The sequence below is a fragment of the Balaenoptera musculus genome, chromosome 10 (genome assembly GCF_009873245.2).
Source record: "Balaenoptera musculus isolate JJ_BM4_2016_0621 chromosome 10, mBalMus1.pri.v3, whole genome shotgun sequence".
NCBI classification, from domain to species: Eukaryota; Metazoa; Chordata; class Mammalia; order Artiodactyla; family Balaenopteridae; genus Balaenoptera; species Balaenoptera musculus.
Window position 1 is genome coordinate 11,920,881 of NC_045794.1, and position 13,867 is coordinate 11,934,747.

Below are 13,867 nucleotides of genomic sequence, written 5' to 3' on the forward strand. Positions count from 1 at the left end.
TTGGCCCATCAACCCTACTTCTAAGAATTATCTGAAGGAAACAATCATGCACGTGCTGAAAGTTAACTACAAAGAAAGCCACAGTATTCTTCACAAGCAAACATTTAAAAATAACCTACATGTGTAACAAAAAGTGATTAAAATATGCAACGATGGAATATGAATGTATCATTAAACACAAATTAGAATTGTGATACACACAAAGATGCTACCTCTATATTATTAAGTGAAAAAAGCCAGTTTATAAAACAGCAAAAATTATCATCCCATTTTTAGTTTTTGAAAACTGGTGGTCATCTATTGAAAACCAGGTGATGTTTTTACTTTCTTGTTTGCTTATTCAAATTTTCTAAAATTTTAATAAGGAGCAACTTGCAATAAAGGGAAATATAAGAAAAGGACCAAGAAAAGTAAAGCTGAGCCTTACATAGTATCTCCTCAGACAGAGTCAGGGTCCTAGAGCAAGAGCCCTAACTCTGGAGTATTTTGTTAGATCAAGACAACTTAGATGAGATGGCAGCTTTTCGTGACCCTGTGACACGCCTAGGTGCAGAGCCCAGTCGGGAAACACACTGAGTCCCGCACAGCTGTTGTGAGGATTGGCGACAACGTTCATGACACAACCGAAGGGATGAATAGATCATACCGTTTCATTATCACAACAACAATTACAAGTTGCCGTTTCTGTACTCAAAAAGATGGACTACATCGTAATCCCCTTGGTGTGGGGCGGGATGTCTGTTAAAAATTCAGTACTTTTCTGAGTCCTATCACAGACCTATATGACTGGAAACTGCTAGGTTTGGGATTAAGAGAAATATTTAACAAGGTCCCTAGGAGATTCTTACCGGAAACCATTATGGAGTCTAGTTGGGTAGAAAGAGTGAGGGAGCAGGTGTAAGGGATGGATTATCTTATTTCATGATGAATTGATTCAATTAAAACAGTTTTCCTCAACCTTGGCTGTGTATTTTAATCACTTGAGGAGCTTATTTAAACTCCTGATGCCAGCCTGCACCCAGATCAATTACACCAGACTCTCTAGGGTAGGACTCTGGCATCAGTAGTTTAAAAATCTCCCCAGGTGATTTCAGTGTGCTGCCAAGTTGAGAACCACCATATTAAAGGCTAAATATCAGGGGCCTAGTTTTACCTTCACGAGCTTACATTTCATCTGTCACACATACAATCTCATCTGCTCTTAGTAACACGTCTGGGAAGAAATGAAAATAATAAATCATTTATTATTTCCTGCTCCTTTTCCACATATGACGGTTTAGATCAAACAGTCAATGGCCACACTTTCGTTGTCTTCACTCTACCCCATCTCGGTCCTGGGCTTTATTTAGCTTTATCTGTGTCTTTGACTTGACGAGAACTACAGAAAGAGCTGGAAGGAACTGCAGAAATCATCTTGTTCATTCTAATTTTACTAGCAACAAAATTGATACCCAGTTCGGGTGTTTTGCCCAATGTCCCACAACTAGCTATTATTAGATCCTAGCCTAGAAACTGGATCTCCTAACTCTTACCTCAGAGCTATTTTTCTCACCCTGCATTGTATCTAACTGAAAACATGGGAAATCTAAAATTCAGTCTTACTGGATAACTGTATGTTACTTTTTTTGATCCTGAATTTAGAATCCGATTCATGGCTCAAGTGCTTAAGGCCAAAGTTGCTGATCTTAAGATTTTAAAACTGTAAGAAACTTTTTGATCTTCAGAATTATCCAGGGTTTTGTGAAGATTTGTACTAGACTTCTAAATCCTAATTACCTGCAGAAGGGTCAGGGAACTATATTTTTAACAGATCAGTCAGAATTTATTTTCTAATCAGGCAAGTTTTGCCCTTGAGTATAGTACTTAACGTTTCAAGTGATTATTCCCCCAAGAAAATGGTCTGTTCGTCTCCATACCATTTTAATTTTTTTGAGACAGGTATTGTAGTCTGTGATTTTTCATTAGAAAAGACATTCTCATACTTAGCTGCCACTGAATGTCAGCTCTTATTAGAAAAACCTGAAATTAGAGGAGAAAAGTAAAAATTTCAGCCATACCCAAATATCTTGGCCAGTGTATTCTCAATTTTCTTGAAGTCTGGCCTCTTTTCTGGATCTTCCTCCCAGCAGGTTTTGACAAGTAGATAGACCTGGAAGAAAGAAGAGGTGGAAATGAAGTAAGTCGGAAGAAGAAAGACAAATACCATATGATATCACTTATAGGTAGAATCTAAAATACGGCACAGATGAACCTATCTACAAAACAGAAACAGACTCACAGACATAGAGATCAGACTTGTGGTTGCCAAGGGGCGGGCAGGGAGGGAGTGGGAGGGACTGGGAGTGTGGGGTTAGGAGATGCAAACAATTACATTTAGAATGGATAAACTACAAGGTCCTACTGTACAGCACAGGGAACTTTATTCAGCATCCTGTGATAAACCATAATAGAAAAGAATATTAAAAAAAGAATATATATGTGTATAAGTGAGTCACTTTGCTGTACAGCAGAGATCGGTACAACATTGTTAATCAACTATACTTCAATAAAAACAAACAAACAAACAAACAAATAAATAAATAAAAGAAGAGGTGCATTAGCTTAGAGGGTGGTATCCTATCCTATTCTGTTCTGGGTTGGGAGTAACTGAAATAGAGACTATTTTTAAAACATCTCAACTCTGACAACGAGGATGAAACGGCCCAGCTCCCTGTGGTGTATCTCAATCACTGCCGCCTGCACTACCTTGCCTCACCCTTCCCTTTGATCCTAAACTAAGGAAAACGGCGATACTGATTTGGACCAGGTGGGGTTGATGGGAGAGACAAAGTGCTTTACGGACGGACGTTTGCAGACTTTGTGCGGGGGGATGGCAATAAACAGCTGGGCTCTGTGAGTACGAGGCAAGTGACTCTAAATGAGTGAGGCTCTATGACGTTAGTTTTCAACCATGCCTGACCGTGGAATCGTCTGGGGAGCGTTCACAAAGCTTCTTATGATTTCGGGAGATTCTGAATTAACTGGTTTGTGAAGGGGCCTTGTTAGGGTTCTCAGATATAGCAAATAGAAATACAGGACACCCAGTTAAACTTGAATTTCAGATAAACAACGAATAGTTTCTTTAGCCTAAGTATGTCCCAGATGTTGCATGGCCAAAGGACACACATCTGTACATTTTTAAGTTCCCCAGGCGATGCAACGCGCAGCTGCGGTGAAGACAAGCGAGGAAGGGGAGGTGCGGAGGGAGAGGGAGACGCGAGGAAGCCTGCGGACCCGTCTCTCGTTCGGTACCACTTGTTTGCAGCTTTTGTGGGATCAGAAAGCATGGTGAAAACCATTTGTTTTAAATAATAAAGTTTGTTCTTCACTCTGGCCCCAAACAGGATCACAAATGGTACTAGATACAGTCCCTGCCTGCGTTCTTTTGCCTTAACGAGAGTCCCTGGGGAGGGACAGGACCGCGGTATGGAACCGTGGTTGCCGGTATTCACCACTAGGTGATGTCCTGCCTGGGAAAACGATCTGCTAGCTGATGCCTCAGCAAAGAAGGGACAGAAGCACTGACAAATGGGCTGATATGGCACCGCCCGTGAAACAGCAGATGTTCTTCAGGCATTGCCAAGTCTTGGAGTTTCGGGCCTGTATTCTGTTGGAACCAGCTACTAGATAATGCAATCGAATTCCTCATACCCAATTCCAGAACCATCCAGCCACACGAGTGAACTGATGAGGAGGATGCTTTGGTGAAAGAGGTTGTAAACAACATGTGGATATACTCAGGCTGGAAAGGAGGGCTTGAGAAGAGAGATGCTGATGTGTGGGGAGGGATCCCAGGATCCAGAAAAGCAGGAGGAAAGGAAGGCATGAGGAGAAGCAAAGATAGAAGCAGATGTAGCTCAGAACCCTGGGGAACAACCTGCCTTTAATGCGGAAAAAGAGAGAGAGAAGTAAAAATGGCCCATTCATGCCCAGCAGAGTCTGGCCATAACCGCAGCTGGCAGGTTGCCTGCAAATTAAAGCAAAATATTTTTATCTTTATCCTGCAAGGAACTAAAGTTTAAAAAAAATTTTTAACGACCATAAATATTTTTTAAACATTTACTTACCATCTTCTGGATTATAAAAGCGCAGATAAAATTCTAAAAAAAAAAATTAGAATTTTTTTTCCCACAGGCCTTAAAGGCCTTTGTGAGGGATTACAAAAAAATTAAGCAGATACAGAGAAAATCTCCATTTTCTTCAGAGGAAGGATAGAAAGAGTGAAAGTACATTTCCCTATTGTTTCCAGATGTTGGCATATTTATTTTTTAATCAGGAGGTAGTATTTATAAGCTTAATATGGTTATCACATGGAATCTTGCTCTTTTAGCTCCTAAAAATCGAGAATGTAATGTGTACTTGAATTCCTTCCTGAGTTGGGAGTATGGTAGGCCGATAGCGGCTCCCAAGGGTGTGTCCCAACCCCTGGAACCAGTTACCTTATTTGGAAAAAGGGTCTTTGCAGATGTGATTAAGTTAAGGGTCTTGGGATGGGGAGATAATCTGGATTATCTTGATGGGCCTGACTGTAATCACATGTATCCTTATATAGGAGGGAAGTAGAGGGAGGTTAGACAGACAGAAGAGGAGACTGTGGCCTGGAAGCAGAGATTAGAGCATTGTGGCCACAAGCCAAGGAATGTCAGTAGCCACCAGAAGCTCCTGGAAGGAGCAAGGAATGGATTCTCCCCTAGAACCTCTGGAAGAAGCATGACCTTCTGACAACTTATTTCACACTTCTGGCCTCCAGAACTGTAAGTGTATACATTTCTGTTGTGTTAATCCACCAAGTTTGTGGTCCTCCTGCCGCGGCCCAGAAAAACTCCATGCAGGGAGATATACTCACTTCCAGCTCTTTTTCCTCTGCTGTTTCCAGGAACAGATCAGGGCGGAAGGGTTTCACTCCGTCGTAATTCTCCACTCTGAAAATCTTCTCTGGTGGGGTAGGAAGAATTCAAATTACAAGAAAGAATGCAGCGTGAAGGAATTTTAGCAGCAGCCGCCAGACTCTGAATTGGTTCACCGACCCTGGGTGGGTACCCAGTGGGAGTGTGGCAGAGCCTAGGCCAGCACTTGACAGATAGATGTGAATGAATGGATGATCCACCAGGCGAAGGGGTCTCATGTCCCCTTACACCCAGGAGGTTACCTTAAGTTAAGGCTACTAACCCTTTAAAACTTAATTCAGAGACCACTGTCTTAGGGAGGCTTCCTCTGACCAAGACGCTAGCCTGTCCTCCCTATATTCCATAGGCACCTCCATCCCCCAGACAGGTAGGAGCTGGCACATAATAAGTGCTCAGTAAAGCGAGGACTGGATGAACGGAAGGAGACATTTCCACCCTGAGAGGACATGTGACAAAACCATAGTTTTGTCTGCTCTTAGTAAGAACTAAAATATGTGTTGCCCCGCTAGAGTGATCTAGTTCAGGTGTGAAGCAGACACACGTCTCTTATTGGAATCAGAAGGAAAGCAAGAAATTGTAAGGCGAGATTTCTCTAACTCACAAAAATGCTGACGGTAGTGGCAGCTGGCAGTGGTATATTGTCCTATGCTTTTCAGAGCCCTCTAACATTCATACTGTCACTGAATCCCTCCAACTACCCCGTGGAGTGTGGAGGGTGGATGTGACATTGCTTTTGCAGATGAGGGACTAAGATGTGGTCACAGAAACCTCAGGGTCTCAGTCAGCCTAGAATTCCTGCTGGGTCCCAGAGAAGGCCCCCGAAGGGTCAGACTCTCACCCTTCTGGTCCCGACAGCTGAACGTGTAGAAGGTTTCTCTCCGCAGGATGATCTCCTGGGCGATGATCCCATAGCTGTACACGTCTCCTTTCTGCGAGATGTTGGCTTGGCGAAGGTGCTCCGGGGCAGTCCACAGGTCTGTGCGTTCAGCATTGAGATCGCGAGGTTGAGGGGGGTGAGCGGCCCAGAGGTCCCCAACTTGCTTTTATTTTTAAGTCCCTCTACCACGCTGATGCTGGTGATGGGGCAGAACACACACTTGCCTCCCAAGCTGACTAGGTAATGCCAGGATTTGGGTGAGGAAATATGGCAATGCCTTCCCTAAAACTGCTTGGATCATAGGCCTGAAAACCCTCAAGGTCTACCTAGACTAGCACCTGGGGTACAGGAAGCGCTCAGTAAATATTTGTGGGGTGAATGCAGTAGAATGTAAGAGGCTAAGGATTTAATAGCTTATGGAACATATGGCATAAACCTATGAAAGCCTCTATAAATATTTTAAAACTATATATTTATATATTTTATGTAATACAGAACATTATAAATACATATATTTATAATGTTTCCTAAAAGAAAATAAAGACAGAACATTTGAACAAAGAGACCACCACTGATATTTTCTGGGTGTGACATACTGGCAGCCATGAAGTCAGCTATTATCCACGGATGTGTTTTCTTTGGAGGTCGCGGTATTATTTAGAAATAGAATGCATACACTTTACTCACATTTTACTAGTGTGCCTGCTACTCCTAGTGCTTTCCATCAAGTCTACTTCACATGAGCGAAGCACTCCTGTGTCCTGTGTTTGGCTCCTATAGACACTTGGGTTTTGGACCCCTATCACATATCTTATGTATAATAATGAGGGCATACAATGAATTATCCTCCAACATCCCTTGGAAGTTTTCCAGGATCACCTGCTCCTTGCAGACTTTCTGAGATTTCTACCTTCAGCATTTTCAATTAAATAAACCTACAGATTCACGTGTTTTCAGTACGGTGAGATGCTTATGATGAAGCACACTTTCCTCATTTAGTTTTCCATCCAACTGTTCACTGCCTTTTTGAATTTATATCTTGTGAATTCATGTGGCTTGTGATTCATGAACAACCGATCCTAATGGTTAAACTTGTGGGAAGGGAAATAAATCTACTTATGCTAAAATTTCCGATAACCGACCCCACAGACAGGTAGGTATAACTGGATGATGTTCAGAAGGACAGGATTTGGTCTGCAGTTCATCTGATGCTGTGTCATGGTGAGTCATTTCATGAAGGTGAGTCATTTCATGAAGGAGATTTGCTCACTCCATGATGAGCACTGCTTGGCACACAGTAGGTCCTCAACAAGCACTTACTAGATTGAGTCCAATGTCCTAGCATCCTTGACATGACTAAAGAAGTGGGGGGCAGAACTGTAATTTTTCATCCATTAAGGGAAAACTAGAGGATTGCAAAGTAGAATTAGAGGTAGAATTTAGTTTTTGGATCCAGGTAGTATTTTGAGGTATATATGAGTCCTAGCCTTCTGAGGCTGTTTAACCCTGAATTCTAGTAAAGAACAGGTGAATGTTCAACATGAAAAGCCCTTTATACTTTACAAATCACTTTTTTTGTGTGTTACTTTTTTGACCCTCATCACAATCCTGAAAGGGGTAAGTATGAATGTATTTTACTGATGAGACTTTTTTCTTATCCTCATCATTTCTTATCATTATCACAGATAAATGAATGAAGTCTAGAATTGGGATACGGGTCTTCAGCCTTGTACTCTATCTTCTTGGGCAAATCTCTTAACCTCTCTGAGCTTCAATTCTGTCTTCTACAAATGAAAGGGGTTGGATCAGATGATTTCTAAGATCTCTTACTGCTCTAACTTCTGTATTTTTTCACGCAGTCCTGCTTCCACAAGCCAATAACTTCTTCATGATTTCTCCCTGATATCAAGGGACACACAAATGAAGGAAATCCAGAGGAGATTTGTTCAACTCGACAAGCATGCACTGAACACTGAGAAGGGGGCAGTGCTGGAGAATGACCCAGCTGATGTCTCTTACAACTCCAAGTGTTTATTTTCTGACCAGTATCACCATTTCCTGAGCACCTTACATGGACTTGTGAGAAAAAAAAAATTTTTAAGTGGGAAACTAGTAAAAATTTCATTCATGACAGACCTTTTCTTGGAGGTAAAATGGAATTGCAGCCAAAATCAGTGATCTTCACCACCATTCTACTATCCACCACGCAGTTGGTGGATTTCAGACGACCGTGGACCTCTGTCTTACTGGAGTGCAGATATGACATCCCCTGTAGTTTTTCAGATAACAGGAAAACAAAGAGATATGACACTTTTCAGCAGCTCCATTATTTTAAGGAAAGAAATGATGTTTTGAAATTATTTTGGCACGCAAATAGAATCACCATCAAACTTTAAATTTAATTCTATTAAGTTTAACTTTCAAAATGTTGTTAAAGCCCCAATATTTGCCTAAGCACTGCATCTAGTTTTGAAGTCTCTTTAGGTGACACAGTAAAAGGCAATTGTCTAAAGACTCTGTTTAGTAGTTGTATATAATATGAAGCAAAGATTGATTCTATTTTTTTAAAGCGTTTCTGCTTACCACTTATTCTGTCTGTGACCTTGGGTATGTCTCGAGTCCTCTGCTACCTCAATTAAAAAATATGAATAAGGCCTTGCCTTCCTGAAGGGAGGGGTGAGGCTAGATTATTTCCTAAAGTCTAAACGGTTTCATTCTATTTTGAAATAGAATGTTTCATTCTGTTTTGAAAGAGGAAGCCCTTTTTGGGCTGATGGCCAAAGGTGGTATTGCAGAAACTGGTGTTCGGCCTTGATCCCAGGGATGAAATGTACCAAATAAGGTATTGTGTCACATTTTTTCCATCTGATTCTGATCCTATGTGACTTTCAAGTGATTTAAGACTGTATCACATAGCTTACTCTCAGGACTCACTTTTCTTCATTCTTGAATGGGGCCCTAGTTACTGGTATCCACTTCCTTTTCATAGCACATCTGGGAAATATACATGTCCAGATTTATTATTGCCTCATGCAAGACGAATGCCTGCCCTTAATATTCTCTCTTATGAAGATGAGGATTCAGTCATCTTCTCTGAGACCTTATGTGATTTTTTTACTTCCAGCAAATCTGTGAAAATGTGTGCCCCAAGCCCAGTGTAGAAAGAATTTAATAATAAAAATAATAATGGCCAACGTATATTGAATATCTACTTGTCAGGTCTTATTCGGAGCACATGCATTGTTTCATAAAATCCTCACAACAACCCTATGACATAGGTACTATTTTTATTATCATTTTACAGATGAAGAGACCAATGCAATAGCTTGCTAGATCTGTTTTCCCAGATTTAACTTTCATAAATGTCTTTTGTGTCTGTGGGTCTCTTACCTTAGCAATGTCATACAAGACAGAGATCTTAAATTCCCAATCCATGAATGTACCATCAGGATAGGAAATTGTGTCATTTAAAACTTCCTGAGCAGGAGAAAAAGAAGAAGATGAGTTGGCTGAAGGAGGCTTTTGTGGAAAGACTCTTACAGGCAAATAATGACTTTCTGATCATGAGGCCTTGGGCTCAGGAACAAGTTGGAACTCCATTGTCCTGGTTTTCCTGAACACGTGTTTCTTTTCTCTCTGATTTAAGAAACATTAGGTGGTTCTTATCCCAAGGAGATGAGCAGGAGATGACCATAGATCCAATATACCAGTTCTTCCACCAGGAGTAAAGGCATGAGTAGGCACCTGCCAGGAGAGTGGGCTGGTGGGCTGAGCCACAGGCTCTGTCTCGTCAAAATTACCCTAGTGTTTTTCAACAAGGAATTGCTATTAGGAAATTCTTTCATTAGGTTATGTTTTCACTTACATGATCAATTGTATCCATTGGCTTAATACCTCTAAGTGTTTCTTCCGTTTACTAAGTCCTCTGTCGTTAAGACAGAGCGCTTGGACTTTCGCGGTAACTGTAGGACCTAGAATTTTGAACTCACAGTGTTAATGTGATGATGGGTTCTATCAAGATACAGGGTTTTAACTAAGCTGAAAACTATTCTTCACAGTAAAACTCTAAACAGCACCCTAACTGAGAACCTAACAATAGTTTCTTGTTTGGGGAAAAAGCCCAGTTTTAATTCAGGTACTGTACCAATAGTTTCCAACAGAGGGTCCAAAGCCGTCAGTCATTTCAGATAAGGGGCTGTGGGTAGCAGGCCAAGTTAAGGGAGAGGAGTTCTGAGCAGACGGACCCTAAGTAACTCTTTCCTTGAGCACTGACATTTTTTACGTTTTTATTTGTTTACTATCTCTTCTTCTTATGAAAATGTCAACTCTGTGATAATTTTCATTTACTGGTGTATCTGCAACATCTTAGTAAGTGTCTGGCACAGAATAGATGTTCGATAAATGTTTATTGCATGAATGAATCAACTGTTCCTAAACAAGGTTAGCCAAGGTTAGCCTTTTATATGCTGTATATTTTTTTAAACTAATTCATTAATTTATTTTTGGGCTGCGTTGGGTCTTCCTTGCCACACGCGGGCTCTCTCTAGTTGCGGCTAACGGGGGCCACTCTTCATCGTGGTGCGCGGGCTTCTCATTGCGGTGGCTTCTCTTGTTGTGGTGCGCGGGCTCTGGGCGCGCGGGCTTCGGTAGCTGTGGCGGGCGGGCTCAGTAGTTGTGGCTCACGGGCTTAGTTGCTCCGCGGCGTGTGGCATCTTCCCGGACCACGGCTCGAACCCGTGTCCCCTGCATTGGCAGGCGGATTCTTAACCACTGTGCCACCAGGGAAGTCCCGGTTGCTGTATATTTATAAGATTGGAAGCATATTGTTTTTACTCTGTCTAGGGAGAGACTTTCTCATTTGTTTCCCCCCAAACGTAGTTTCTGATGGGATTTGCCATGGGTTGAGGCCTAAAAGGATTACATCAGGGAGGGGAATGTAGTTTGCAAAGGCACAGCCTTTGCTTTGAGGTTCATGATACAAAGGAGTGGATAAGTTTCCTGTAGAAGCTTCTGTGTGGTCTGCTCCCAGTCAGCAATGCCAGACGGGGGTGGCGGGGGCCCAGGACCACTCAGGTAATTGAAGTTTCCCACCATAGGGCAGAGAGCCAAACACACTACGCATATGATATCTAAATGTTGGCTGGGCATTTTAGGGATTAAAAGACCATGTGAAACCCTTTGACCAGGCTCTGTTAATTGGTAATTTCTGTTGCACTGAGATCAAATGAATCAGATATGGTCTAGCCTTTGTATGGAAAACACTGAATTTTGAAAGACCTGAAATTGTTATTATTAGGAATGTGTTTATTTTATTATATCAGCAGCAATTTAAACGATCACTTTCAGCATCAATTAAAATGATCATATGGTCTTTCTCCAAAGACCTTTTGATATGATGCATTAGAGTAGTATTTTTTCCATTCGTAGAATTAACCGTATCTAGTTGTATTACACTTTTCATATACAACTGGCTTAGTTACCAGTATTTTATTTATAATTTTTCCATTTACATTCATAAATGTAATTAGTCTTTAATCACATTTAAGTATCAACTTTATGCTAGCCTTGCTGAATGTTAAATGAACTTAGAAGACGCTCATGTTTTCATTTAACTTTAGAACAGTATTTACATAGACGATGAGAATTATTCACTGAAGTTTAGAAAAATTAAGCTGAATCTGGTTTTCTTTGTAATGGGAGTGTTAATTTCTATTGTTACTGACCTCCTTAAGTTTGTACTTCTTGAGTCAAGTTTTCATGATTATATTGTTTCTGAAGTTTTTCCTTTTTTTCTTAGATTTTTTTTAACTTAATAGTCATGACATTCTTTCATAATTGAAAGCATCTTTTTCGTAGCTTTATTTTTTTAAATTTTCACTTTTGTGTATTTTTATGTTTGTTTTAGAGATTTAATTAGAAGTATGAGAAGCTTGTATGTTTTGTAGTTTTTTTAAAAAATAGACAACTCATGAATGCACTTTAAAAATTTACCAGTTTTATAGTAATTGAATTGTGAAGGTTTCCTTTCCTTAGGCCATAGTTATTCTTCTAAATTTTGCATTGAATACTTAGATTTTTTTTTAAGAGAGAATAGCATTTAGGGATATAATTTTTTTCTTTGAAGATAGATTTGAGTTTATACCACACATACATTTTTAAAGCTACATTCTTTTTTTTTTTTTTTCTTTTTTGGCCACGCTGCGTGCGGCATGCAGGATCTTAGTTCAGGATCCAACTCGTGCCACCTGCAGTGGACTTGCGGACTCCTAACCACTGGATTGTCAGGGAACTCCCTCTTGTGTTTGTCTTTTTTTTTTTTTTAATTGAAGCTTATTGAACAAAAATATTTAAGTTATTAGTTCAGCATTTTTTATTATCTTAAAATTTTATTGAATTATGAATGTATGGACCTCTTTGAAGCTGCTGCTGCCCCCAGTATTAGTACTCTGTCTTTGTTGGGGAAAACATTGAGGTTTTTAAGAGATAAGAGGTCGGAAAGGAGCCCATAGGTAGGGCGACCACAATTCCTGGTTTGCTTGGGGCCAGTTGCAGTTTATGTCTGCTGTTACAACATAATTATTTTGGTACCCCCTTTCATTCTCAAAGGATCCTGAGAATGAAATTATATGGTCACCCTACCCAAAGGTATTTAAAAGGCTGAAAGCTCTTGTCACATATGCCTAGAAAGTGCTCAAGGTGCGGAGCAGATATTTCGATGCTCTTTGAAGCAATCGTCCTGGTTTCCTCCCTGCTCCTCCCCTTTTCCTCAACACCTGACTTTGTTTTTTGTATGAATGCTTCTTGTATGCCTGCCCTTCTGAACTAGCCAATGATTTGATATTCTTAGCTCGATACTTGGTTCTTCCCAAGAACTTGCCTCAGTCCTGTCTTTCTTTTTCTGCTTTGGACTTGTTCAACAAGAATTCCTGACCCCATCTGGCAACTCCTGGGTCATCCTCAATCCTTCCCAAGGGAGACAATGGTAGGATTTAGACAGCAGAACTAGGACTTAGGAACAAGCCTCCTTGCTATCGTAATGACCATCCAGTTTTCTTTTAATACAAAAGCAAGTATGCAAGTAAAATAAAAGGAATCAAGAGGCAATCACATTCCACATCTGTCCTTTGTTTTTTCAAGTCTACACTCCTGAATATTTTTTAGCTAGTTTTCTTATAAAGATATAATATGGATGATTGACAAAATCTGAGTGATCTAGTTTGACAAGCATATGGGCCCATACACTTTTCCTGATAACTCTCTGATATTATTTCACTGAGTGAGCCTTTAAAATTGCTACTAAATATTTGTTTTTGCATATTGTTGGCTAGTTAGGGAATTGGAAACGATCCTGGTTCCTTACCCGGAGGGATCCTCTCTCGCAGTACTCAATCACCCCAAAGATCATGGAATCAAGCTTCACCGTGCCGTAGAACTTGGTTAGGTTGTAATAGTCAATCTGAAGCAACTGAGATATAACATGTTTATTTACAAAGCAAGTCAGCCAGAAAGGAGCGCCTGAGTAAAAACTAATATGTTAATAAAACATGCCGTGTCTCAGATCTCTGGGAAGATGTATTGCTCTTGATACAATTAAGTGTCAGTTCATTTCCAACTGCACTTGGCATTACATCTTACCCCACAACCTTTCTTTTGTCAGCAAGGGGACTTGAATACAAACCTTTGACTACTCTCAAATCACATCAGGACCACTTTCTAGGACATGCCAGCATGTTTTACGCCATCAAACATCACTCTTCAACATATTTTGGTAGAATTTTCAGCGAGTATGGTCACCCATTTCTTGGTCTGAGGGCTTCTCTGTCAGCATCCCCAGTAACATCTTGCTCCAGCAGGGACCTCAATGCTTGGGGAAAATGGAGTGAAGCTATTTCTCACTTAAAGGTTTTAAGTAAGGGACGCATACCTTGTTCAAGTCTATCTTCTGCTTCTCGGTGAAATTGCCATCGTTGTGCTTGAGATCCTTTAGAATCACTCGCTGCAAAGATCCATTGAATTAAGGAGATAATGTAGCATGACCACTCAT

The 13,867-nt window shown here is 40.6% G+C and overlaps 1 protein-coding gene across 4 annotated transcripts in view; it reads right to left on the bottom strand.

Moving 5' to 3' along the window:
• The window catches only part of GUCY2C (guanylate cyclase 2C), a 114,652-nt gene that overhangs the window by 17,058 nt on the left and 83,727 nt on the right, over positions 1-13,867 (bottom strand). For all 4 annotated transcript variants that reach the window (XM_036864668.1, XM_036864669.1, XM_036864670.1 and 1 more), the window contains exons 16-22: positions 13,748-13,819; positions 13,184-13,288; positions 9,214-9,300; positions 7,960-8,092; positions 5,785-5,922; positions 4,886-4,974; positions 2,058-2,149 (exon numbers count right to left, since the gene is read on the bottom strand). In XM_036864668.1, coding sequence (XP_036720563.1) covers positions 2,058-2,149; positions 4,886-4,974; positions 5,785-5,922; positions 7,960-8,092; positions 9,214-9,300; positions 13,184-13,288; positions 13,748-13,819 — 716 coding nt within the window. The remainder of the gene's footprint in view (positions 1-2,057; positions 2,150-4,885; positions 4,975-5,784; positions 5,923-7,959; positions 8,093-9,213; positions 9,301-13,183; positions 13,289-13,747; positions 13,820-13,867) is intronic.